The 24,545-nt window shown below is 54.9% G+C and overlaps 2 protein-coding genes and 1 long non-coding RNA gene across 4 annotated transcripts; 1 reads left to right on the top strand and 2 right to left on the bottom strand.

Moving 5' to 3' along the window:
• Nucleotides 1–4,077: 4,077 nt before the first annotated feature.
• On the bottom strand, nt 4,078–11,123 carry LAG3 (lymphocyte activating 3). 2 transcript variants are annotated; one of them, XM_074357317.1, is made up of 8 exons: nt 9,450–11,123; nt 9,019–9,166; nt 8,369–8,628; nt 7,449–7,712; nt 6,754–7,029; nt 4,963–5,205; nt 4,551–4,678; nt 4,078–4,291 (listed from the first exon to the last, which is right to left on the bottom strand). In XM_074357317.1, the coding sequence occupies exons 1-8, from the start codon at nt 9,505–9,507 to the stop codon at nt 4,139–4,141; spliced, it is 1,530 nt and encodes a 509-aa protein (XP_074213418.1). In that variant the 5' UTR covers nt 9,508–11,123; the 3' UTR covers nt 4,078–4,138. The 2 variants fall into 2 exon arrangements, with proteins under 2 accessions (XP_074213418.1, XP_074213417.1); XM_074357316.1 differs by having other exon boundaries at nt 8,369–9,166.
• Nucleotides 11,124–11,274: 151 nt separating this feature from the next.
• On the bottom strand, nt 11,275–15,851 carry PTMS (parathymosin). Its single transcript, XM_074357326.1, has 5 exons — nt 15,408–15,851; nt 12,476–12,547; nt 12,217–12,295; nt 12,014–12,075; nt 11,275–11,849 (listed from the first exon to the last, which is right to left on the bottom strand). The coding sequence occupies exons 1-5, from the start codon at nt 15,450–15,452 to the stop codon at nt 11,799–11,801; spliced, it is 309 nt and encodes a 102-aa protein (XP_074213427.1). The 5' UTR covers nt 15,453–15,851; the 3' UTR covers nt 11,275–11,798.
• Nucleotides 15,852–15,938: 87 nt separating this feature from the next.
• LOC123617590 (uncharacterized) lies at nt 15,939–19,479 on the top strand. Its single transcript, XR_006725762.2, has 2 exons — nt 15,939–18,478; nt 19,130–19,479. It is a non-coding gene; the product is annotated as an uncharacterized LOC123617590 (long non-coding RNA).
• The last annotated feature ends 5,066 nt before the right edge of the window (nt 19,480–24,545 follow it).

Raw genomic sequence — 24,545 nt, 5'->3', positions numbered from 1 at the left:
AACCCAGGGAAATACAGCCATTGTTTCATAATAGCTTTAAATGGAGTATAATCTATAAAAATACTGAATCATTCTGCTTTACACCTGAGACTAATATAATACTGTAAATCAACCATACTTCAATTAAAAAAAAAGGCCAGGATGAGGTGAATGGAAGTCTTTTCCCACAGCAGTGGAGAGGGTATGAGGTCAACAAGCTCATCCAGGGCCTCTGAGCCTCAGCATCGCCACGATCCCTCACATGTCTAGAGAGATTTTCCATTTTCAAAGCACTTTCACATACATTAGCGCATGCCAAACCTTTTCAGTAGGTACTACTATCCTCATTTTGCAGAAGAGAAACTGAAGTTAAGCTATCTGCCCCATCATATGACTGTTGGCATGGAGCCTGGGGATTTCCAGAAGTCTCCTGGTTCCTGATAAATAGCTATTTTTGCTGCATGTATTCTATGTCCAAGCTGGGATGTGGGGCGAGGAGGCCAGGAAGGGAGAAAGAGATGGAGGCTGAGGGAATCCAGCCTCAGGGCAGGGCTACTGGGGAAGCGGTAAGGCTGCCTGAGGAGCAGGGAAGTTGGAGGCCCCAGGTGCGGTCCTGTGGTGACCTCCTTACCAGAACATCTGCAGCTGCACTGATACCCTCTGCAAAGGGGGTGGGGGCAGGGCTCAGAGATGGAGGCCATGGGGGAAGGGCCACACGGACTGTTCTCTGGGAAGCAGAGTCTTGCCAGGCTGACCCACCTCCACCCCGGCCACATCCCCTCTGGCCCCAGGACCACTTTCTGCATCTCTCAGAGGATGGTTCCTAGACCTCCCGCCCCATGGGAGGTATGAGCAGGCAAATTTCAGAGCCCAGCCTGGGCTCAGCCAGCTGGCACCTGCAGCCCCTTGGAGAAACTGTCAGCCACAGAGTGGAACAGATAGAACTCATCCTCACCCCAGCCTCATTCCCTTCAAAGGGTGAACTCCATCTTGGGGTGGGCCCGAGCAGGGAAACCTAAGCTCTTCGTTCATCTCCTTAGTGGGAGGTGTAGCAGCCGGGGCCCAGGCCTGAGCCCTCATATCTCTGGCAGGTGGGGCTGGGAGCTTTCTGGGGCTGCCCTGACCCGTGGAGATGAGACCAAATCAGGGATGGGGGACACACTGGCAAATGTGACCACAGGTCTGAATGAGCACAGCATGGCCTCTTGCCTGACACACTTGACTTGGCAAAGCTCTGGACTTCATTTGGCTTCCAGAACTTCTGGATGGCAGACATGGAGGAGGCTGTCAGGTTCATGGCAGGGCTGGGGGTGAAGGTACTCAGAGAGGCCTCTTCCGCTCTTGGCCTAGTTCTCTCTCAGGCACTGTTCCCCACTCTGATGGCCTGATGGTGCCAGACAGCCCTCAATGATCCCTGCCTCCTTCAGTTTACGCCCGTGTGTTATCCCTTCCTACCGAGTGGTCTCTGCGACCAACAGAACAGGACAGACAGAAGGGATAGAATGTCACTCTCCAAATGAGTTTATAAAGACCTGCTCTGTCGTGAGCGGCCCTATGAAGAGGTCCATGTTGGGAGGGACTACGTCTCAGGCCAGCAGCCACTTGAGGGAGTCTTCTTGGAACCAGATCCTCCAGCGCAGCCAAGCCTCCCGATGACTACAACCCTGGCTCGTATCTTGGCAGCCACCCTAAAAGAGACCTGCACCAGAATTACTCAGCCAGGCTGCTCCCAGATTCCTGAACTTGTGAGATAATATGTTTATTGTTTTCAATCACGAGTTTTGTGATTTGCTATGTGTCAGTGGACAACTAGCACACCTCCTTCCTTTTTAACAAGGGCCTAAGATGATTCTGCCCACAGCCCCCACTAGCTCCCTGCAGATAAACTTGGGGTTACAGGATGAATTAACCTAGCTCCCTGGAAGGCCCTAAGAAGACAGGAAAAGGGCTGGAGGTTATCTTGCTGGTTGGGGAGGGGGCTTGGGAGAAGAGGGGCAGGAGCAGGAATGTGTCACCCTGCTAGGAGAGACCCCACAGAGAAGAGGGTAAGATGAATCAAAGGAGCGCTGTATACACAAGCCCCCTGCCCCCTCTTCCTTCCGCCCTCTGCTTTCCTCTTCCTTAGTGGGTGGAGGAACAGGTGGCCCTTCGCTCTGCCTGTCCCCTCCCTGTCCCCTTTGTGCAGGAGCGAGGGGAAGTCCCTGCACAAAGCCAATGACTCCTCAGTAATTCCTCTCACAAGCCCAAAGGGCAGCGGGTGTTACTTAGCAGAGAGGAAAAACGCCACCCACAGAAATTTCCAGGAAACCCCAGCACCATTGGAACCTGGTGGAGAGCAGGGCTGTGGGCAGAGCCCAGGAGTCCCCTCAGCAGCGCCCCAAGCCCACGGCACAGTGTGGGATGCTGCTCCGGTGGCTTCGCAAAGGGAACTCAGGCCTCACCTTACAGTGTGACTATCCCTGGCCAGCTCCTTTCTGTGCCACTGCGTCCCTGCCTGTGACAAGGCAAGGGCCACCACCCTCCTGAGGCTGGGAAACTCAGATGGCCTTAAACGGTTCATTATTCAGGCTTCAGAGGGCGCCACTCCCCACTTGGGCTCTGCACAAATTAGATTCCCTGTTCCCTGTCCTCTGTCCCCAAATCTCTGGCCATTGTGTCTCCATGGGGCGGGTCCTCAGCTCCATGGTTTGTGCCTGTGTCCCCACGCACACAGGCTCGGTGGGACAGCAGCAGGGCCTTTGCCACAGCACGTCTGTGCACCACATGCCTCCTGCTCCTGCAGGCCAGCTCCCCCACTTGTGACGTGTTCTCCTTTCTGTCCAGGGTGACAGCGTCCTCAGCCCAAGTCCAGAGCCCTGCACACACTGCAGGCAGAGGGCTGGGTCTCGGTGGGGTGAGGCGCTGTGTGTGTGTGTGCGTGCGTGCGTGCATGTGCATGCTCTGCTGAAGCCCAGATGAATGTTCCCTCCAAGGGGGGGGGGGGGAACTTCATCATTCCCTGCACAACCACGACCAGATCAGGCCTGCTCCTCTTTCGTAAACGGGTGTTCAGCACATGTCACAGTTTTCAAAGCCCTTTTATTATCCAGTATATTCTCAACAACCCGTTTGGTTGGATTATCATCATTGTCCCATATAATTGGTGAGTAAACCGAGGCTCAGAAAGACTAGCTCTGGTCACATCAGCACTACCAGAATCAGAAGCCTGGTCTCCTGACTCCTCGGGCCTCAGCGGCCATCAGAGTCTTGCTGGCTGCTTTCCTCCCCGTGTGGGGCCTCTGTTCCTGGGACTCCCCTGTGTCAAACTTGGATCCTAAACTTCCCCAGCTGGGAGATGTCCTGCTCAGTCCCTGCCCCGGAGGGAGCACAGGGCAGGAGACAGCTGCTAGTGTGCTCTCCTGTGCAGACCACGGAGGGTGCAGCCACAAAGGCAGAGCCAGCACGCGGGCATCTGTGCCGCCTGGCCCCCTGGCCCCTCACTGCTATTTTCCCCGGGCTGCGCCAGCCCGCCCCGTGACCTCGGGTGCTGTGTGACAAACAGAGACCACTGGGTGGCAGTGTGCTCTCATGTCTGGGACCAGACAGGGCGCCCAGGGCTGAGGATCGTGGGGGTGGGGCGGAGGCTGCCACCCAGGAAAGTTGCGAGACCCCACCTCCGGGAGGACTAGACCCAGCTGGGCTGCCCTGAGAGAGACAGTGTGTGTATGTGTGTGTGTGCGCGCGCGCGCGCGTGTGCTGCACCCGGAGGGCGAAGCGCGGTGCTGAGGTGGGGTGAGCGTGCGGTGGGTCAGAGGGACAAAATGTAAAGAAACCAGGGCAGCCACGCAACATGAGCAGAAGGATAGAAGGACGGAGGAGAGGGCTGGAGGGGTGAGGGATGAGGGTGTGTCGGACCTTCCAGAAAAAAACGACTGTCCAGGAGAGACAACAGGCAAGAGAGACCAGGAAGGAAAAATCACGAAGAACCAGGAACGGAAAGGCGGCAGATGAGAGACTGGCTGGGGAAAGTAGGTCAGGAGACCGGGCTGCGAGAAGGGAGGCCTCCGGGGCTGGGGAGAGACAGAATCTTCCCTGGGCAAGAAGCGGCCAGACTCGGGCTTGCTGCTGACAGGGAGTTTATTTGGACTGAGCTGCGGGTGCACGGGGTGCTCAGCTCCGGTCAGGGCTGCTCCGGCTCGGGCTCCGGCTCGGGCTCCGACTCGGGCTCCAGCTCGGGCTCCGGCTGGGGCTCCGGCTCCAGGTCCCCTGTCTTGCCCTGAGCCTGAGGTGGGTGAGTCCCATGCTCTAAGGCAGAGAACCTTCTTGGTCGCCACTGTGGGAAGACAGACGCAGAGGTAGGAGGATGAGGGGGAGAAGGGAAGGAGAAACCCCTCCCTGCCCACCTGGTCCCAGGCCTGCTCTCAGCCCCTCTGAGCCTCCCTCTGGTTCTTCAGGCACGAGGGGTCCCTGCAGAGCAGAGGCTCATGGAGAGGGGCTCTAAGGGCAAGTCTAGGGGTCCACCTTGCCCATCTTCCTGAGGAAAGGGTGCCAGTCAGCACTCTGAGGACTGGGGAGGGGGGTTCCTGGCTCACCCGTCTTCTCCAAAGGTGGAAGCTAAAGGCTCCAGTCACCAAAAAGAGCAGGAAGAGGACACCAAGGACGAGGAGAGGGAGGTGGCCCGTTTTCCGGGCACCTGGGGCTCTCCCAGAGCGTTGGGCACCTATGGAGAGAGTGCAGGATTGGATTCGGCAGAGGGTCATGGCTGAAAGGACGTCTTGCCACACCCCCACATTACAGATGTGAACAATGAGACCCAGGGGGTCCAAGGGATTTGTCCAGGGTCACTCAGCTAATTAGTGGCAGAAGTGGATCAGGCCTAGACAAGAGCCAGAAGTCAGGTCCCTGGTTGGAAAGGAGAGAGTGGGGATGGGGCGGGAGGGATTCTGGAAGTGGGATGGAGATGACTGCTCGGAGCTGGGGCTATGGTGCTGTGGGGTCTCAGACCTGGGCCAGACGGCTCAGTGAAGTATACCGCTGTCCCGAGCAGCCTCTCCCCCTGGTACAGATGGCACTGCCACGGCTGGGAAAGGAGTCTGGCCTCCTGCATCACCAGCCAGGGGCCTGGGAGACTCCTCCAAGACCGCTTGTCCAGTGGGCTCCACACGAACCGCTCTTGTCCGGATGCAGGAGTCACCTCACAAAGCAGTTTTCTCAGGTTGCCAGGTAACCCAAAGGATTGGGGAGTCACTGAAAAAATCAGAGGGAAGAGACCTTTAGGGGCCTTGACCCCTTTACATGAAAGCATAGGTTCAACTCCCAAGTCTCAGTCGCCTTGACTCACCTGGGCTCTGATTGGGTGAGGGTGAGGGGAGGAGATCGGGGTCATGGCCCAATTAATCTTATCAAGGCAAAGCTCTGGTCAGATCACTCTGCTGCTCCAAAACTTTCCAGGCTCCCTACTGCCTTCAGGGGACTGTTCAAATTCAAACTGGCCCGGATCACGTAACAAATACTATTTCAGATTCTTTTACATTACTTTCTACTCGAATGCTCAGAACCCCCTATATTGGTCAGGTGAGTTGGTCCCCAGGATGTCTTGCATTTTCCTTCTTCCATGCTGTGGCTCGCACCTGTGTGCCCCCTCCCACCCATGAACTCTATCCCTCTTTCTGAATGTCTAGAGAACAGACTAACTGATCTAGAGACAGCATCTCGAAGCTGTGCAGTGAGGGGCAGGGTGGGCAGGAGGAGACAGTCGGTGTACAGGCCCCCTGAAGATTTGGTGGCACAGACATCTGAGTTTAGACCCAAGTCTGGCACTTCTCAGCAGGGTGACCTTGGGAAAGTTCCTTCTCTGTAAAACAGGGGCAACAGTCTCTCTCCCGTTGAGCTGTCATGCAGATAGTGTGGAAAACTGACTCAAGACAGCTGACCCTGGAGAAGACCTTGGACAGAAAGACTTGGTAGGCTTTGTCGACTGATGGGACATCGGGGAAGGAGGAGGCCAGGTTTCAGGAGGAGTGGGACACAACTGGAGTTACTGCTGGAAAGCAGACTTCACAAGGGGACTGGATGTGGGGAAAAGATGGTACTGTGGGGAAAAAGTGCTCCCAACGGCTGAGGTGTGGGTACAAGATCTAGGTAGAGATGTGGGAAGCAGGTGGAAATTCAGCATTGGCCTTTGGGAGATGTATTACTTGTTAGCATAGTCATTTATTCATTTAACCAACATGCATTATTAAGCACCTACCATGTAGTGCTACCATTTAGTGGCCACAGGCGAGCACTGCAGTGGCAGCCAAGCTGTGGTAGTTACCGATCAATCAGCACATACTTTCTGAGTTTGTTTGTTTTTTTTCTGTGCTTGTTTTAGACTGTCTTGAAAAGCCCTCACTCGGTAGATATTTGCTGACTAAGGGACTGATTTATTAACTCCTCCCAAATCCAGGTCATTTACTGCAACTTTACCCCAAGCCCTGACCCCAACGTGGACAAGGACTCTTAAAATGTACTCCGTCTCTTTTGAACCATTCGAACTTTTGCCACCTCTCCTCCTAACTTCTCAGACCCTCCCCCCAATTCAGAGCAGGGGAGTCCCTTACAAAAGAGTGGGACGTTCATCCAATGACTCAGGGGAGATTTTCAGTTTCAGTTCATTATATGGGGGCGAGAAAAGAGGAGGTACAAGGGGCAGCCCCTGTAACCTGCGCCCCATGGCCTGGCATCATGAAGCGGACTGGCCCAGTCTTTGCCCAGCCAGCCTTTCCTCCCTGTCCTTTCCCACCGGGGGCTGACCTGTGATGACTGCCAAAGTGACAGTGGCACTGAGCTGCTGCCTCTGTAGATGGACACGGCAGGTGTAGGTCCCAGCCTGGGCCTGGCCCACAGCCTCCAGTCGAAGTGTAAAGTTGCCATGGTCTCCAGCCACCAGGAGGTCAGGGCCTCCTCCAGGAAGGGCCCATGTGGCAGTGAGGGAAGACTGGGTTCCCACATCTAGAGGCAGGTGGCAGGGCAGCTCCACCTGGGAACCAGCTCCAGCGTACACTGTCAGAGGGACTGCGGGCTCCAGACCTGGAGAGAAGAGGGAACCCCGAGTTAAAGTGGAGAGGAATGTGCAGAGGCTCTGGACTGCTGGGTCTGCAGGGAAGGGAGGCAGAAGGGTGAAAGAGGTGGTCCATCTCTGAAGAGTGTTAAGGGGCAGAATAAGATGGAAACATTGAAGATGCTCAGAACCCCAGAATGCAGGTGGGCCAGCAGGACACCAAAGGCTAGCAAGTGAGGCTGGATGGCCAAGGGAAAAGCTAGAAGGGGAGAAGGCGCTGAAAGGCTGCAAAGGAAAAGAGAAAGGAAGGGGTGGGACAGTGAGGCCCACTGCAATCACAGGTGGCATCACTGCCGGAGAGCTGGTTTGGGGGCTCATAAGTACGGGGGAGGTGATGGGGGGCAGGAAGGGGTTGTGGTCAAGTGTGAAGGCAGAGTGGAGGAGTTACCCAGAACAGTGAGGTTGTACGTGATGGAGACATTGAAGCCATCTCTGTAGGTGAGGATGCAGCCCCAGGCCCCAGAGTCCAAGGGGCTGACTTGGGGCAGGAAGAGGAAGTTTCCAGCTAAGTGATGATGGGGGGACTCCTGAACAGGGACTCTGCCTCGGCCCCGGAACCAGTGCACAGAGGCCGGGGAGTCAGGGCGGCTGAAGGAGCAGTTCAAAATGACCCAACTGGAGGTCCATAGAGGCCCTGGGGGCATGGCAGTCACTGCACAAGGACAGAGAAGGTTATCAGGCCCACTTTCCCAGCACAGCAGGCCACCTAAGCTGGAAGCTCCTGGAAACAAGTACCTTACTATAGATCTCTTTGTCTTCTCCCTTCCAACTGTCCTCCAGCGCACCCACCCAACCAGCGCAGTGCCTGGAGGTGCTTAAAATGGATGCCCAGGAGTCTCCTGCCTACTTCCCTCCTACCCCCCTCCCCCCACCAGTTTACTTGGCATGGTCTCCCTCTCCCCTTCTCCAGGTCTTGCTTGAGGTTCCCCACTAACCCAACCCCCACTCCCACCCTACCCTGAGAGACAGATGTCTGAACTGAGTCACTCCAGCCCTGCACTCTCCTCTCCAAGGGGTGCCGCCCCTCCTCCACCCTGGCACTCCCGCTGTGGGTGGGGGAAGGGGAGCTCAAGGGGTGATACAATCTCTCCACAAGGCCCTCCCCCCAACACACGTGCTTCTCTGGGGGCACCATCCACCCGCCAGCAGGCTCACCACCCCCTTCCGCCCCTCTGCTGGGGGTTCTCCAGCAGGGCCTAGGGCGCATCCTTGAAGCACAGACTCTGCTCAGCCCTTCCTGCCTCCGGGGCAGCGGGGAATGGGGCGCCCTCCTCCCAGCCCCGCTCCCCTCGTCCCGCCCCGACCTACCCGCCGCCTGGCCCACGCGCAGACGGAGGCGGCAGGCGAGGGCGCGGTCCCCGAAGAGCACAGCTGCGCGGTACTCGCCGGCGTCGGCGCGTCGGGCCGGGCGCAGCCACAGCGAGAAGTCCCCGCGCTGGACGCGGCGCTCTTCCAGCTGCACGCGGGGCTGCAGGGGCTGCCTCCCGATGCGCAGGCCTCCGGGAGCCAGCCTCAGCACCGTGTAGACGCGGGGCCCCGGGCCCCGGGCGGAGGGCGCCGAGGGGCCACTGGGACGGAGCGAGATGGGACTGAGAAACCCGAGGGGGAGGAAGCCCCGGGGAAGAGGCAGCCCAACCACACTCTGAGGATGAGGAAGCCCACCCAAAGGGAAGATCTCTGGGTCGCTAGTCGTCTCGTCCCTCACTCCCGTAGGGCCAGCACTATCCACTACTGGAGAGCCAGGCATGTTCTGGGACACAGGTGTGAGGGGACCTTCAGCGAAGGAAAGGCTGGCGGAGGAGTGCAGCAGGGGCGGCCGGGGAGGCTGAGCCACTGGCTTCAGAGAGCCTGACAGCTCAGGGGAGAACGCGGAGGACTGGCTTGGGCCTTGGATTGTGGGTCCAGATGCCTTTGCTGCTGGATTTGGGGGTCCTGGTGCCCCAGTTTGGGATGCATACCTGTCCGGTAGATGCTGCCAAGTGACATGTCTTGTTCGCAGAAGGCTGAGATCCTGGGGGGGGATTGTGGGGCTGCAGGGGAGTTGGGCAGGAGCCCCCTCCTGGGCCCACACCACCGGGAACTCTGCCCCAGGGTCTGGAGCCTCCACTGGGGAGGAAAAGAGAGGCCAAGAGGAGGGGCCATGAGTCAAGAGACTTCAAGGTAGAGAAAGAGATGTAGTGTTTCCCTAGGGAGAAACAGGGCTGAGGAAGACCTTGGGTTTCTGCCCCTTCCCTGCCAAGGGGGAAACTAAAGAGAGGCTCTGAAGGACTGCCCCAAGAAAGGCACCTAATCTAAGAATTTGGCATCTGTGTAGCGATTGAGAGATCCCTACCTACCCCTTGCTGTGGGTCTGGAGGGCAACCCTCCCAGAGGGCCATCCCCCCCTTACCTGCAGCCGCCCATAGCAGTTGCAGAAGCAGCCAGACCGGGAACTGAGCCTCCCGCATCTCCCCTTGGGCCTGGGTCACACAGCCGTCCAGAGGGAAGAGGTCAGAAAGTGGAGAAGGACTGTGGATGAAAGAGAGGTTCTGCAAAGAAGGAGCTGAAGGAAGAGAATCTAGAAAAAGAAGGATGGAGGCCTGGAGAGGGGAGGAACCAATGACCAGAGGCTGGAATCTAGAGGAAAGCTAGCTGGATCAGGCAACGGGAGGGTGGGGTCTAGGGTGGGGTGGGGTGGGGGGTCCCAGGGAATGGGGCTGGGTGCAGGCAGAGAGCAGAGTGGAGGCAAAGTGGCTGTCTTGAGCTGGAGGCTGTTCTGCTGCTCCCAGGGCCCTGGCCCCTGTCCTTCTGCCTTCCCTCCACCTTCCCCACTTCCCCTCCCCGTTGCCCCCCCCCAACACCCCAGGGCTCACGGTTTCGCTTCGCAGTGGAAAGTCTGAGGGGGCTGATTCCCAGCAGCCTTACCCTCCACCCCTGTGGTGGCGCTCCCCTTGTTTATTTCCTCAGTCCTGGGTGTCCCCACCGCCCCCTCCACTCCTCCCCCACCCTCTTGACTGTTCCCTTTCTCGGGACCGTCTGCTCTTCTCTCTAAACCATTTCTGCCTTGAACTATCCGTTTACTCACTTCTGAGTTGCCTCCCCAGGCCCCACCTTTCTTAGCAAGCCCTTTCCTTGGTATTCATCTCCTCTCTCATTCCCATAACTTCCCAGAACCTCACTGCCCCGGTCCACCTGCCTCCCCACCCATCCGATGACTGCCAGCTTTACTAGACCCTACAAATGGTAGGTCTGAAGAAGGGCATCCCAAGGGTAAATAGCTACACTGTATTGAGATTTCATTATGTGCTGAGCACTGTAGTGGACCTTTTACATGGAGTAACTCGTGAAATCTAGTATTATCCCGCATAGTACAGATGAGGAAACTGGGGCAGCTTCAGAGATTAAATAATTTGCCAAAGTCAGGGAGTATGAAGACAAAAGATGTGTGTGTGTTTGTGTGTGTGTGTGTGTGTGTGTGCGCGCGCGCGTGCGCGCAGTCCTGACCCTGGGTGTTTCCTCATCTTTCAGTTAGAATGTTATCAATGAATCACACCCACCCCTCTCTAGTTCAAACCCCTATGTAATCAGCAGCTTCTCCCAATCCAGAGGTTCTGAACTGAGAGGGCAAGGGTGATCTGGAGAAATGCAGAATTCTTGCAACAGAGACCAAATGCAGGGGAAAGTGAGGCAGAACTAGGTTAGGAAGCCTGAGACTGCCAGGAAAGCTCTTGCTCTGCGATCTACCCAGCCTGAGCAGGCAGAACACAGCAGGCCTGGAGCCACAGGAGGCCCTGGAGTTCTCCCTGCCTCCCCAGGAGCTCACTTCCTCAGTACCAGGCAACTCTCACAACATCCAAGGAGGCTGAGACCCAGGCCTCCAGCCTTCTCCCACTTCAGGGGCGGGACTTCCTGTTTCTGACGCTGTTTCTTTGCCTGGTTCAGCACAATAGAGCTGGTAGCTTTCCACTGGGCTCAGCAGTGTCTAGCCTGGTGCCTGCTAGCAGGGAAGGGTGTGTGTATGGCCGGAGGGAGCAGCCCTAATAATCCAAAACCAGGAAAACCAGGGCAGGATTCAGCTCTTAAAGACACTCCCTGCCCACCCCAGAGTGCAATCTTGTCTTCTCAAGTGGTGGGTGGTAGGAGGGTACTGCTGCTTTTTTATAGAAGGGAGGGGCCCTGACAGCATGTGCCCTTGGCCACCCTACTTACTCTGCACCGGGAAAGCAGGAGACAGGTTAAAAACAGAAGCGCGACCGTTTCTTTATTAAATTATACAAAAAGGGGAGGGGAGGGGGGCAGCTGTGGGGCTCGGCCCCAACCCTGGCCCCACCCCGGCCTGGCGCTGTCTGAGAGGAGGGCGTCTGAGGGAGACCCAGGGATCAGGCAGGGTAGGGATGGGCAGGATGTGAGGCTGGGATGCAGAGGACAGGAAGGAGAGGCTGCCGAGGAGGGTGAGATTGGCTGGAGGAGAGTAGGATTGGCTGACAGGATGGAGGAAGGGAGAAGGGAGAGGGAGGGGGCAACTGGGGACCAGCTGGAGAGCTCAGATGGAGCAGGTCAGGAGGTGGAAGATGGCAGTGAGGATGGAGGGGGCTGTGTATGGAGAGGCGGCAGGAGAAGGCTGGGGAGAGGGAGGGCGGCAGCTCTGGCGCAGGTCCCAGAGCAGGGAGACAGGTGAAGAGTGGCTGCACTCGGCTGTCCCCACCCCCACCTCCAGGCCCCGGAGGGGCCTCCCACCCCCAGCCCACTGGCACGGGGCTCATGCCGACGCCCCATTTTCTGTCTTCTGCCGCTTGGGATCCGCTTCATCCTGTGGAGAGGAAAAGAGCTGGGGTAGCTGTCAAACTGGAGAGGGACCGCCCCCAGTCCCGCTCCAGCCCCCGCCCCGGCGCCAGCAGGATCCGGTCTGAATCCAAAGGGCTCCCGGCCCTGCTGCATCCCTGACAGCCCCTCAGCCCACAACCCAGCCCAAACCTCCTCTTCAGCAGCTCTCTTCAGCGCGGGCCCTTCGTCGTCATCTTCTTCTTCTTCCTCATCTGAGGAGCCAGAAATGGGTCATTGGGGAAGGGCAGGAAGCTCCGGCAGAGACCCCCCTGTGGTCGCCCGAAGCCCAGCTGCAGATCTTCAAACCCACCCTGCCTGTTCCTTGGAGCCCAGCCTCCCCGGCCCCTCCCCACCTTCCTCGTCCCCTTCATCCTCCTCCTCTCCGTCCTCAGCAGTTTCTTCTTCCTCCTCCTCAGCCCCGTTCTCCTCCTCCTGTGGGGACCAGAAGAGGGAGTGGTCAGGCTGGCCCTGTGCCTCCGCCCACCATCCCCACCAATGGCAAGGGGCCTGGGAGGGCCCCGAGGGCGGGGCGACGGGGTGGGCGGGGTCAGGAAAAGGCGGGGCCCCCAGGAAGGCAGCTAGGGGCTCAGCGGGCAGGTGACCCTTCCGCACCTCCACCACTTCTTTCTTTCGTTCTTTCCGGCTTGCCTTCTCCTCCACCTTCTCTTTCTTCTCCTTCAAGTCCTACAAGAGAGAGAGAGGTCACCTTTCTCTCACCACGAATGATCTGCAGCCCTTAAGGCCCTCCAGCCCCGGTTCTCCCTCTGCAGTGAGCTTAGAGGACTGTGAAATGGAGAAGGTGGGCAGGGTGGCTGAGAGACACCTCAGGCCACAAAAAGGTTGAGACCAGGTACCTTCCGCAAGACTCGAGGGAGGGGGCAAAGTGATGAAGCCAGGGAAGAGGCAGCCAAGGTAACTGCTCACCACCCCCACCAAGTTCAGCCTAGCCTCACCGGCTGAAGGGTTCAGCTCAGCAAAGCAAATCCCCTCCATCTGCTCGCAGTCCTGACGCCCCACCCCCTCTAGAGGTCCCTCCGCCTTCTTCGCCTGCCCCCTCCCACTGCCTGCCCTGCTCTGCCTTTTGTCTACCTCTGGGGCCTTTTCCTGAGTACTCTCTCCTGGGCATTCCCCCCAGCTTCGAATGCTTTTGTTTCTCTGTGTGCCCCCCTAATCCTCAGGCTCCTACTTGGCCAAACACTACAGGAATAGGAGCCCCCTAGCCTGATTCCCAACGGCCCCCTCTCACTTCTGCCCACTTCCACCCCAAAACAGTGCAAGAAGCTTCTTCCTCCTCCCGACCACCCGTGGTGTGCGCAAGGGCATGGCGGCGCGTGCACCAGCGCGGTGAGTGCATTGGTGTGGTGTGTGCACTGGTGTGGCAGAAGGGTAGGATTTCCAGGGGGATGTAGGGGAAGTAGGTTAAAGGAAACCTGGAAGGGAAAGAGTGTGGGACATGGTAGACCAAGAGAGACAGACAAGGCCTGTGTGGGTAGGACGGGAAAGTAGGGGGAAAGGTACCTGTCTAGAGTCCTCTCCCTCTACTCGGCCCCTCTCTTTTCCCAGGACCCCAGCAAGCACATCTTTGACATCTGGTTCTGATGTGGCCCAGAGAGGTTCTCACAAGAGTCTCCTCTCTTGGGACACCACAGCAGCCCTTCCAATTTAGATTCCAGTCCTCTCTCCACCCTACCCCTTGGCAGGCACTGAGCGACACTATGGTGTCTCTGTGTGATCAGATCGGATCTGGTGTTGGTGTGTATCTGATTCCATGTGGATGGAAGTTTTCTGGGTGAGTGGATCACCCTGGGAGGGTGTGTCCTTTCTGGAACAGGGTTGGGGCTAAGAGAGTGGGTTGGTGTCTGGAGGGACACCCAACTCCTTTCTCTCTTTATGGGGAGTGCAGAACCCTTGCCCCTGTCACTCCAGGTCAGGTTGCTTCTTGCCACTTTGCTGTTCTCATTTTTTATTCTTTGCCACATGCTCAGTAGGGCATTTCTATTACCTGGTGGGCTTTCCCTACATCCTGGGTCTGGAGAGCCAGGGGGTCGTCAGCTTCTCTCTGGGGGCCCCAGCACCAAGTCTGTGTGGCCCTGGTCTGAGTTTCCCATGCAGGCTGATGGAGGGAGGGAGACTACCGAAGACCAAAGTCCAAGGGGCCGGGCCCTCTCCTCCCCTGTCCCGTTGTGTCCTCCTGGTCACTGTCCTCCCATGATCCCTTTGCCAGGAGGGTATGTGACCTAGGTCTTGTGTTAAGCAGCTCTTTGGCCTCAATTACTCAGCATAGGCACAGACACTGACACAAGCTGACACCGATTCACACACAGTTACAGAGGGGCGCCCACGCGATCCGGAGACACATGGCCCAGTATTTGGGCATCCGGGCACACACTCTTGAGACAGCACAAGAGCACAGCGGAGCCACTCGGCCTTCACAAAGCGGCAACATGGCTCCAGAACAGCTACGTCTCCACATGCACACATGTAACTGACACGGGCAGTCCCACACACTCGCTGGATTTCAGACATACAAAGACACCTACTCAGTGAAGTCACATGCCACCGCACAGCCCACCGGAGGGCCGCTCGGCACACCTTGTCCGATCTCATTCGTAGCCCCTCTCTCCCACTGCCTTGAATCCCATTGGTTCCCTTTCTCTTCACCGGCTCCGGGAGACCTCTGTGACCTCCTCAGCAACCGCCCCCACCCAAGGTCGGGCTCCCAGCCCCCAGATCCTGGCCGAATTAATTTCCCCAAGCGACACTCACAAGGTTCCCTGGGGAAATTAGAGGAAGGATGGAAGAGAGGCAAGGGCGAAGGGATGGGGCCAGGGAAGGGCGGCGCGATGTAATGCCATGCAATGTTGAGCCTCAGCTTTTTCGAAGGCTATTCCCGGCCCCCTTCTGATTTATAGGAATTCAAGAATCTTTAAGTCGGGGGTTGGAGGGAGACTCTGGAGGAGGGATATAGAGAGAAAAGAAAGCTGAAGGCCAGAGGAGGAAGGAATGGATGTAGATGGAAGGAAAGGAGAGAAGGAGAAAACTGAGGCAGTAGCTGTCGGAGAAGAGCAGCAAGAGACGGTCAGGCCTCGAGGGGAGGAGCCCGAGAGGAGCAGCCTCCCGGGAGAATTCTGTTTACACTGGAGGTTCTCAAACCGCTTAGCGGAGGAAAGGTGAGGTCAGGATGGCCGGAGAGGGGCGCGGGGAAGGGGGACACGGTAGATGAGACGCGCAGAGCTCCGACGGGCACCGACCGGGGTGGAGGCGCACGAGCCGGGGCCGGAGAGGGGTGGGGACGGCGCGGGGCCGGAGAGGCCAGGCCGGGAGCCGGGCGCGCGGCACTTGGGAAGCTAGAGGGCGCTGGCGCGAGCCGCGCGGAGCGGGTAGGCAGCGCCAGGCTGGGGCGCTGGGGGGAGGGCGGAGCGGGATCCGCCGGGACCCCGCGCCTAGGCAGCAGCATGGGGCCGTCGGGGGCGGCCTGGGGCGCACGACCGCGCGGAGCCCGGGGGGCGCGCGGGGGCCGGGCCGCCGCCGGCCCCGCCCATACCTTGGCGCTCAACTCGGCCGCTGCCTCCACGCTCTTCTCCGACATGGTGTCGGGGCCGGGGCCGGGACTGGCGGGGAGCCGGGGTCCCGGGGCCGGGACGGAGGGGCCCTGGACGGCGGAGGGTGGCCGCGGCCGGAACCTGGCGCGGTGACGGCGGCGGCGACGGCAGCGGCAGCGGCGGCCGCTCGGCAAGCTGGGGCTCTGGAAGAGGCGGCAGAGGCGCGCGGGGTGGGGCGGGGGTGGGTCTGGAGCAGAGACCCGCAGGGCTGCGGCCGTCCGGAGGGCGGGCGGAAGGGCGGTGCGGGCGGAGGCCGGCGCGCTCCGGCCGCGATCGCTCAGTCCTGGGCTCGCCGCCCCCGCACCCGCAGAGCTGCCGCCGACCAGCCGCTGCCGCCCCCGGGCAGGGAACCCGCTTATAAAGCGGCGCTGCCCGACGGGAGGGGCTTCCCAGGGGTGGGGCAGGCGGGAGCGGGGAGGAGAAGAGAGGGGAGGGGGATGAAAGCGGAGGTTGGAGAGGTGGGGATAGGAGGATGAAAGCGAGGGGAGGGAGCGCGCGAGAGGCGGGAGGGAGGACTAGACCAGGAGGGGGAAATGGAGAGACTGACGGTCGCGGAGAAAGGAGTGGGGCGAGGAGGTGGGAAGGGGTGGGGTTCGTGCGGGGAGGGACCTTTCCGAATCCAGACCTACTGCCTGCGTATGAGGAGTCTGTCTTTTGGGGGCGGACTGGAGGGATGGCCAAGATCCGACTGACACCCCCCCCCCCTCGTCAAAAGCCCTGAGATTTTGCCAAGTGATGGGGTGGGGGGAAGCAGATGGAAAGGCCGGCAGGTATTTGAGAAACCAAAAGCTTAGAGAGAAGGAAGAGGTCGGGAGCTACTTCCACATCTCGCTGGATTTCCCCTCTCTTCCTGCATCTACGTTCTCTGGGTGGCCTTGGGAGGGGATGGGAGAGCAAAAAGGGCAGCCGACATCCCATCCTCCCCGAGGCTGACATTTGTGACCTCTTCTGGGTCTGAGGGAAGTCAGAGGCCCTCTAATCTCCTGTCTTCTCTTCCATCTTCCACCTTTCCTGTTTGTCCATCTCACCTCACTTTTCTTTGCCTGGTCCTTCAATTTCTCTTCATCCCTCCTCATCCACTTCTAATCTCACATCTCTCTTCTGTCCCCGCTTCTCCACTTCTCACTTGCCCTCCTCTGCCTTCCATCTCTGATCGCCTTCCCTCTCCCGGACCACTCTGTTCTTGTCTCATCTGAGCCTGTCACTTGGCCCTGTGTCATTAGCTGATTTTCCTCAACTCCTCTTAAGATCCTTATTTTCCACATTTTCCCTCTCTTGGCATTTCTCTTTCTTCTGCTGCCATCTTCTCCAGCCTTCCTGGATTATATCTGCCTCCTTTGCAGGAGGTTCCAGCCCACACTGTTCCACTCACTCTCAGCTCCTCACCCTCGGTTGGTCTCAGTGTCTTTGGGTCATTTTGAGAAGCTTGGAGTTTCAGGACGGGACAGGAGCTGGGGTGTGTATCAAAGGTCAGGAAGGTGGAATGGGTGGAAGGCTAGAGTTTGAAAAAAGATACCTTTGATGTGTGTGCACTCCTATATTTTGTCTATCATTTTTTAAATTTTCATTTTCTTAAAAAAGACATAGCTGATCAGTCATCACCATGTAGGCTTTGAGTGCTTAAAGACACTGTCTTTTGGTCCCTTGGTGTACACACTTCCCAATTTCTCTTTCTGACTCTTCTCTCAGTTTCTCAGTCTCCGGCTCCTCAAAAATCTTGGAACCCCACCCAGGTTTTTCCTTGCTGAACTCTGTCCATCTTTCTCTGAGATCTTTCCATCTTCCTGTCTCTGTTTCTCTGACACACTCGCTGATGCCTTTAGCGATCTCTGACCCTCTCTATCTCTGTACTCTCTTGCTACATTTCTCTCCCTCTCCCCCCTCCTTTACCCCCCCCCATCCAGTCTCCCTGTCTCGTTCCCTCCCCGCCAGTCTCTTTCCTCTCCCTCCCACCCTCCTTTCCTCTTCCCCCTTCTCCACCTCCCAGCCCCGCCTGCTGTCTCGGACACCCTGCTGGGCTCTTACCCTGTTGCCCTGGTAACCGCCCCCCACTCCGGTCACCTCCACTCCCCTCCCCCCTCCAATCACCGCCACCAACAACCTCCATCCACCTTCCTCCTATTTTTCCCGAGAGCCAATAGAAACCCTGTTGCCAGGTGGAATGCTCATTTGAATCAGCCAATCCAGGAGCCTAACTGCTTGCCCTGCCTTATATGGGGATTTGAGGAGGGCCACTCCCCCCACTCCAGCCCCACAGGGGACCAGCCCCTCCACTGTCCTTTCTCCCCACCCAGGAGAGTGTATGGGACCCTCCCTTTCACCCTTCCATAGGGTCTGGCCTCCCATTTCTCTAACTGGGACCACCGGGGTTACTGTGGACTGTGGGCCGGACTGTGGGCTGGGCCTCAAGGCCGGGGGTGGAAATGAGGTGTGATTAGGGAAGGGGAGGCGGAGGGAGCCGGGAATTTTGCCCAGGGAGGGGTGTCTGGGAGCGGAGGCAGCTGCAGTGGAAAATTCCAGGGAGATAGAGAGGCAGAGAATGGGAATCCTGCCCCAAGGCCCAAGGGAAAGCCTTGAGAATCTGAGAGTTTGGACACTAGGGTCCACAGGGACCAAAGGAAAGAGATCTAGGAAGCAGGAGGCCTGGATCTGATTCCCTTCCTGCGTGGGAGAAGCACCCCTGAACCTTCCCTGTCTGGTTAGACATCAGACCAGCCTCCTGAAGTCTTGGCTTCTTGAGAAGAAACCTAGACGTGACAATTAGCGTGAATTTGGAGCGAGTGAGATGCTGAAAGCCCACCGTCCATCCTCCGCAGTCCTTGGGGGTGGCCGCCGGGCTTCTGGGACCAAGGGTTCGAAAGGATGCCAGCCTGTGTGCTCTCCCTTCCAGACAGTGATTTCCGAGGCCTTGTGGAGGCTCGCTTCCCCCTAGAGTTCTGTTACTCCACAGTTCAACTGAGAATTTTCCGCTGGTTGAATGGAGAAACCTGTGCTTCTTACACTTTTTCTGGAGGTGAGAAAAGGGAGGCCACGTGAGAACAAGGGAGGCCTGAGCCCCCTGGGAACTATGACTTCCGGCCTGACATCCTAGCAGTTTCTTTCCCTACTGTGCAGAAGATGTTCAATTCTTACTCTTCCCATCTCATTCTGAAGTGAAGTCTTCCCCTTTTGCAGCTCCCTGGTGTTTCTCAGTTTGCCTATTTATCTGAGAGGTGAAATGCTAAGGAAGTTCTACTTGTCTGTCATTCAATGATGGGAGGACCGAAACCTGGCTCCCCACACCTCCCTGTCTACTTACTCCCATCCTATTCCCAATGACCTTGTTGGCTATTCTTCATTTTGACTTTGTTTTTTTTAACCTTTTCAGAACTCAGGTCCCTGGAGAGTTGAGAGGCGATGGACTCCTAGAGAAAGACCTCACCCAGCCTAACTTTGACTATGTTTGTTTTGAGTATGTTATTACCCCCAGGAGCGTCACTGAAGAAATCATCTTTACAACAACACGAAGGCACATTAGTCAACAACACACCCCATCAAGCTGTGCTCAGCATCTTAGTCTACTCACATCTATGTAGACTTAAACTACAACCCTCTGTTCTCTTTTGGCCTCTATAGCAAGCTTGAGCTCTTGCACTTCAACAGACTTTTATCGCGCTCCCTCCAGGTGCTGGGCACTGTGCTGTGTGGTGGACACACAAAGCTGAATGAAGAAGACATGGTCCCTGCCCTCCAGGAAGAGACGGGAGAGCTCGGTCAAAGTACAACCTGGGAAGGGACAGGTATCCAGCACTCTCTTCCCCTGGACAGCACCCTGTCCCATCTCCAGGGGACTCCTTTTCTGGAGTGCCTCCCTGATCTCTGCTGATTGCAGATCCTTATCCCTTGTTCTCAACTCCAACTGCCTCCCTTGCTCCCCTCCCTGACTGCTGTCTCCGACCCCTAGGCCCAATACCTAGCCCAAGGCTAGGCACCCAAGAGGAAGAGCTCAATAAATCATTGACTTCCTAGCCCTGACACCCTGTTTTGGACTCAGTCTCAGAGCCCTCTCAGCCTTTTTCCCTTGAGCAGGCTGAAGGAACACCGGATACGGCTGGCCTCTCTCTCACTTGGGCTCTTCTCAATAACTACTAACATCCTGGTGGTCACTGTCTGTCTTTTACGGTATCAACATCACAAGCCAAATTCTATGGCTTTCCTACTGCCTCATGAACTTTCACCTCAGCAAAAATAATTGGTTTTACCATCATCCCTCCCCTCCAGATTCTTGGATTGGCTTTTCTTATGCTCTGTGCTGTCCTTCATGACCTTCTCCACTTTTTTTTTTTTTTTTAATGGCGGGACTGGGGATTAAACCCTGGACCTCCTGCATGCTGAGCATGCACTCTACCACTGAGCTATACCCTCCCCCTCCTTCACTTTTACACTCTAAGTTTACTATTGCCCGACCCTCCATTGCCCTCCTTCCACTTTCTCCTCCTTGTGCACACTTTTCTTTTTTTAATTCCAGTTTTATTGAGATATAATTGACATACAGCACTGTATAAGTTTAAGGTATACACTATAATGATTTGACTTATATACATCATGAAATGACTGCCATGATGTTTAGTGAACAGCTGTCATCTCATACAGATAAAAAATTAAATAGAAAAGTAATTTTTTTCCCTGTGATAAGAACTCTTAAGATTTACTTTCTTAACTTTCATATATAACATACAGCAGTGTTAATTATACTTACCATGTTGTATGTTATATCCTAGTATTTATTTATCTTATAATTAGAGGTTTATACCTTTTGACTACCTTCATCCAACTTCCCCTCCCCCATTCTTTTCAAAAAAGTCTTTGCAGGCCTTCAAAAAAGTCCAGAAGGAAAATGACATTTATAGATGCTTCCTGACTCTGTCCAATAAAATTTTCTGTGACAATGGGAATGTTCTATATCTGCAGTTTCCAATACAGTGACCTCTAGCCACATGTGGTTACTGAACACTTGAAATGTGGCTAGTACAACAGAGGAACTGCATTTTTTTGTTGCATTTGGTTTTATTAAATTTATGTTTTTGGGTTTTTTAAATTATTTTTGTTATTTTTTCGGCGGGGGGAGGTAATTAGGTTTACTTATTTAATTTTAGAGGAGGCACTGGGGACTGAACCCAAGATCTCATGCATGCTAAGCATATGCTTGTAGTGCTTGAGCCATGTCCTCCCCTCTTGTTTTTTTGGGGGGGGGTAATTAGGTTTCTTTATGTATTTTTTAATTACTTTTGTATTTTATTTTATTTTTTAGTGGAGGTTTAGGGGATTGAATCCAGCACCTTGTGCACGCTAAAGCATGCACTCTACTGCTGAGCTATACCCTCCCCCCCAATTTAAGTTAAATTTAAATAGCCACCTGGGCCTAGTGGCTCTCATATTGGACCACATCACTGCAGACCTTGGCCCTAAACTGCCTCTTCTTTTTCTGCCTCGTCTCCCATCTCCATCCTCAGTGTTCTGTACATAGAAAGTCCAGAGCATCTTTGGCTGCCGTGTTGGAAGATCCCCTGGGCCACCGTTATCACATACGTTACCACAGGTGCATGTTTGTTGAGGATTTCCACATTTTCACAGATTAAACAGACTATGTGGCTGACCTAGAGGAGAGGAAAGTGAAATGGAAAGGCAAGGGGAGAGGGGACCAGCACTGACAGCTGGAGGCTTCTTTTGCCCAGAGGGTAAAAGGCTGGGGGAGGGAGGGAGGACTTAATAACCAGAAGGAGGCAATGGCTGTTCCAGGTGGCTCAGGTCTCAGGGGTCCTTTTCTCACTCTCCAGTCTCCGTATGTTACTCCACCATGAACCCTCAGGGTTCAGATCCCACTGCCAACACACACCTCAAACACCGATGACTCTCCAACCCCTACCTCTAGTGCTGGCTTCTCTCCTGAGCAGGAGTCATGGCTCCACTTCCCTCCTATCTTCTCTCCCTGGACCCTCCACAGTACCTCAACCCCACACACATTCCAACAGAAACTCTTCTCGTTTTTCTATTTCAGTTAAAGGTCCTGTCCTCCACCTATTCAGTCCTGCCAAGGGGTCATCCGAGACGCCATCTCTTCTTTCCCTCCCAGATCCTTCACATTTCACTTGCTAAAGACTCTTGACTGCCTCCTCTTTCTCCAGGCCCAGTCCTGCCTCGGCTTCAGGGGTCAGCATCACTCACTGATTTTAAGCTTAATTACTTCGGGTTGTCAATCACGATTTAAAATTTTTGTATCTTCAGCACCTACCCCCATAACCTGGCATATTGTAGAAGCCCAAAAATGTTTGCTGAAATGCATAAACTTCCTTTCTCTCTAAAATACAAATGGATTGTTGTCATTTCCCTCCATAAAACCTTCTGATAGCTTCCCCAGGCCTGTAGGATCAAGTCCAGAAGCAAACACAACCCTTGCTCCTCTGGTCCCTCTTTACCTCTGTAGCCTCAGCTCTCACCACAGTTCCCTCATAAGTTTTGCTTCAGCATTTTTTTTACTCCTCATAGTTCCTTGCAAAGGGAGGGAGCCTACCTCTGTGCCTCTGCCTTAATCACACCTTCCATCTACAATACTGTCCTGGCTCCCCAGCCCCACCCCACCCCAAGCCACTCCCTCCCACTTTTGCCCTTTTAATATACATCTTTCTATGGTGGCCTTCATCACAGGATTTTCATTGATTCGATGCCTCCCTCTGGGCTGGGAATGCTCTTGGGCAGAGACCATGTCTTACTTGTCTTTTCATCCCCAGAACCTTGCACTATACCTGGCGCATAGTAGGAGCTCAGTAAATATTTATCGACACCACAGAGGTAGCACAAACCTCCATCCTTAAGGTCCATGTTAATCGCCAGACATCCTGCCTCCTTCTGGAAGTCTTGAAATGATCAAGGGACAACAAAAAATTCTTTTTTTTTTCCTTTTTTAATATATATATATTTTCTTCTTTTTAATTTTTTTTGGGGGGTAGATAATTAGGTTTATTTACTTATTTACTAGTGGAGGTACTGGGAATTGAACCCAGGACCTAGTGCATGCTAAACAGTCACTCTACTACTGAGCTATACCCTCCCCCCAACAGGAAGTTCTTAAGATTCAAAACCCTAATGCTAATGGCCACAATTAACATTAGCAAGTTTACCCAAGAGGGCCTAACAGCTAATATCTTATGGTGGAACTAGGCACAGAATTCATTTATTCCTGTTGTCCTCCTGCTTTGGGTGGCTAGCTTCTAAACATAAGACTGTCCAGTTACCCCGTGCAGTAGCAGGGTCACGGTCGTCCAGCCGGACACAATTGCCATGTAGTCTCACACTAGTCCCGCAGGTACTCAGTACAGTTTGGGAAGCAGAATGGTCATTGGTTTCTCATTCAGTTGCCCAGGTCAGAAAACCCTGGAGCCATTCTAGAGTCTTCTCCCTTGAACTGCATCCACCCATCAGCAAATTGTTAACTCCATCTTCAAAATATACATAGAATCTGACCATGTCTCTCCCCTCCACTGTTTTAACCTACTCTAAGCCACCATCAAGTCTCATCTGGATTATGGGTACAGCATGCTAAAAGGCCTTTCTGTTTCAGCTGTCCCCCAACGGTCTATTCTTCACACAACAGCCAGAGTGGTCCTCTTGTAAGTTATACAAAATCCCACAGGATCTGGCTTCCTTCTTGCTCTGTGACCTTGTCTCTCACTACTGCTCTTCATTCACATCAGTCTAGGCATATTGGCTTCTTTGTTGTTCCTTGAATACGTTAAGCATACTTCTGCCTCAGGGCCTTTGCACTTGCTTTTTCCTCTGCCCAGAATGCCCTCACCCCAGCTATCCCTCACCTGGTTCTGGTCTCTGCTTAAATATCACCTTATCAGTGAAGCCTCCCTAGTCACCCTAAAAAGCAACCACCACCGCCCAGCTGCTTGCCTGTTCCTCTGTGCCCCTTCCACCCTGGTTTATTTTTCTCTGTATCACTGTATCTCCATAGTGGGGGAAAGTACCTGACACAGTAAATAAATACTTGTTGAGTAGATGTGGATATAAAAACAAACCGAAAAGGTGGGTTTTAAAACACTGTTCCTGGTGGAAGAAGGTATAGCTCAGTGGTAGAGCGTGTGCTTAGCATGCACAAAGTCCTGGGTTCAATCCCTAGTACCGCCATTAAATAAATAGATAAATAAATAAATAAACCTAATTACCTATCTCTCCCCAAAAAAGCTTAAAAATTAATTAGTTAAAAACAAAACAATGTTTCTGAGTCACTGTTCAATCTCACTCTGATCTGTGTCCACTGTACAACTCATTCTCTTTACCTGGGGCAAAGTAGTGCTAATTGTCAGGGTTTACGTCCCTCCCCCAATACACTTGCACAGATACGCACACACACTCAGTCACACCTATTCATGTTGGCTTAGGCTGGAATCCAGTCTCCCCTAACTCCGACATCATCGCCCCATCCTCACTCTGGTCCAGTTGCCAACTGCCCTGGGATTGTTCCCCATGTGTGACCTCACATCTAACAAGGGCTCCTTTTCTGGCCCAGCTCTGCTCTCTCAAGGACCTCCTGACTTTGGCTCCATCAGATGAAGCAGTGAATATAAGAACCATTGTTTCTCTTTCTTCCCAACAGTCCTTATCCTCCTTGAGTCCAGCCTCACCCCTGGCAGGGCCACCCACCCTCCTACATCTTACAATCTACAGGACACTCGGTGACTGAGGAATTTCTGTTCATCGGTGTTCACTGGACAGAGATGTAAGAAAGGTAGGAAGGAAGTAGGGGTGGAGGGGAGAGGGGAAGGCAGGGAGAGAGGGAGACAGTGAGGGAAGGTGGGAAGGGAAAGGAAAGGAAAGGAAAGTGACAGAGGAGGAAGACAGACACAAACCCTGGTTTAGGGGACAGAAAAGTTACTTGTAAAATTACATCCTTTCAGTTCCTGGAGTGGATGGCTGCCTATATGTTAAGTCACTGTGGAATCTGAAAATGAGCTCTGGCATCTCTTCCTTCATCCCCATCTGTTCAAGGATTTCTTTTTAACCTGAGACAAAGCCCAGGTTTGGAGTTTTTTCTCATA

The sequence above is a fragment of the Camelus bactrianus genome, chromosome 34 (genome assembly GCF_048773025.1).
Source record: "Camelus bactrianus isolate YW-2024 breed Bactrian camel chromosome 34, ASM4877302v1, whole genome shotgun sequence".
NCBI lineage: Eukaryota > Metazoa > Chordata > Mammalia > Artiodactyla > Camelidae > Camelus > Camelus bactrianus.
The sequence above is the reverse complement of the archived record's forward strand: the minus strand, read 5'-3'. Positions and strand labels throughout refer to the sequence as shown.

Bases quoted from the DNA above. Each gene is read 5' to 3' on its own strand.
- LAG3 (XM_074357316.1), bottom strand. From the start codon at position 9,507: ATGCGGGAGGCTCAGTTCCCGGTCTGGCTGCTTCTGCAACTGCTATGG. The intron at 9,167-9,449 runs GTAAGGGGGGGA...TTTCCTCCCCAG, and splicing joins ACTGCTATGGGCGGCTGCAG to TGGAGGCTCCAGACCCTGGG. The intron at 4,679-4,962 runs GTCTGAGACCCC...CTCTCTCCATAG, and splicing joins CACTGAGCCGTCTGGCCCAG to GTGCCCAACGCTCTGGGAGA.
- PTMS (XM_074357326.1), bottom strand. From the start codon at position 15,452: ATGTCGGAGAAGAGCGTGGAGGCAGCGGCCGAGTTGAGCGCCAAG. The intron at 12,548-15,407 runs GTATGGGCGGGG...TCTCTCTTGTAG, and splicing joins CGGCCGAGTTGAGCGCCAAG to GACTTGAAGGAGAAGAAAGA. The intron at 11,850-12,013 runs GTTTGGGCTGGG...TCCTCTCCACAG, and splicing joins AGAGAGCTGCTGAAGAGGAG to GATGAAGCGGATCCCAAGCG.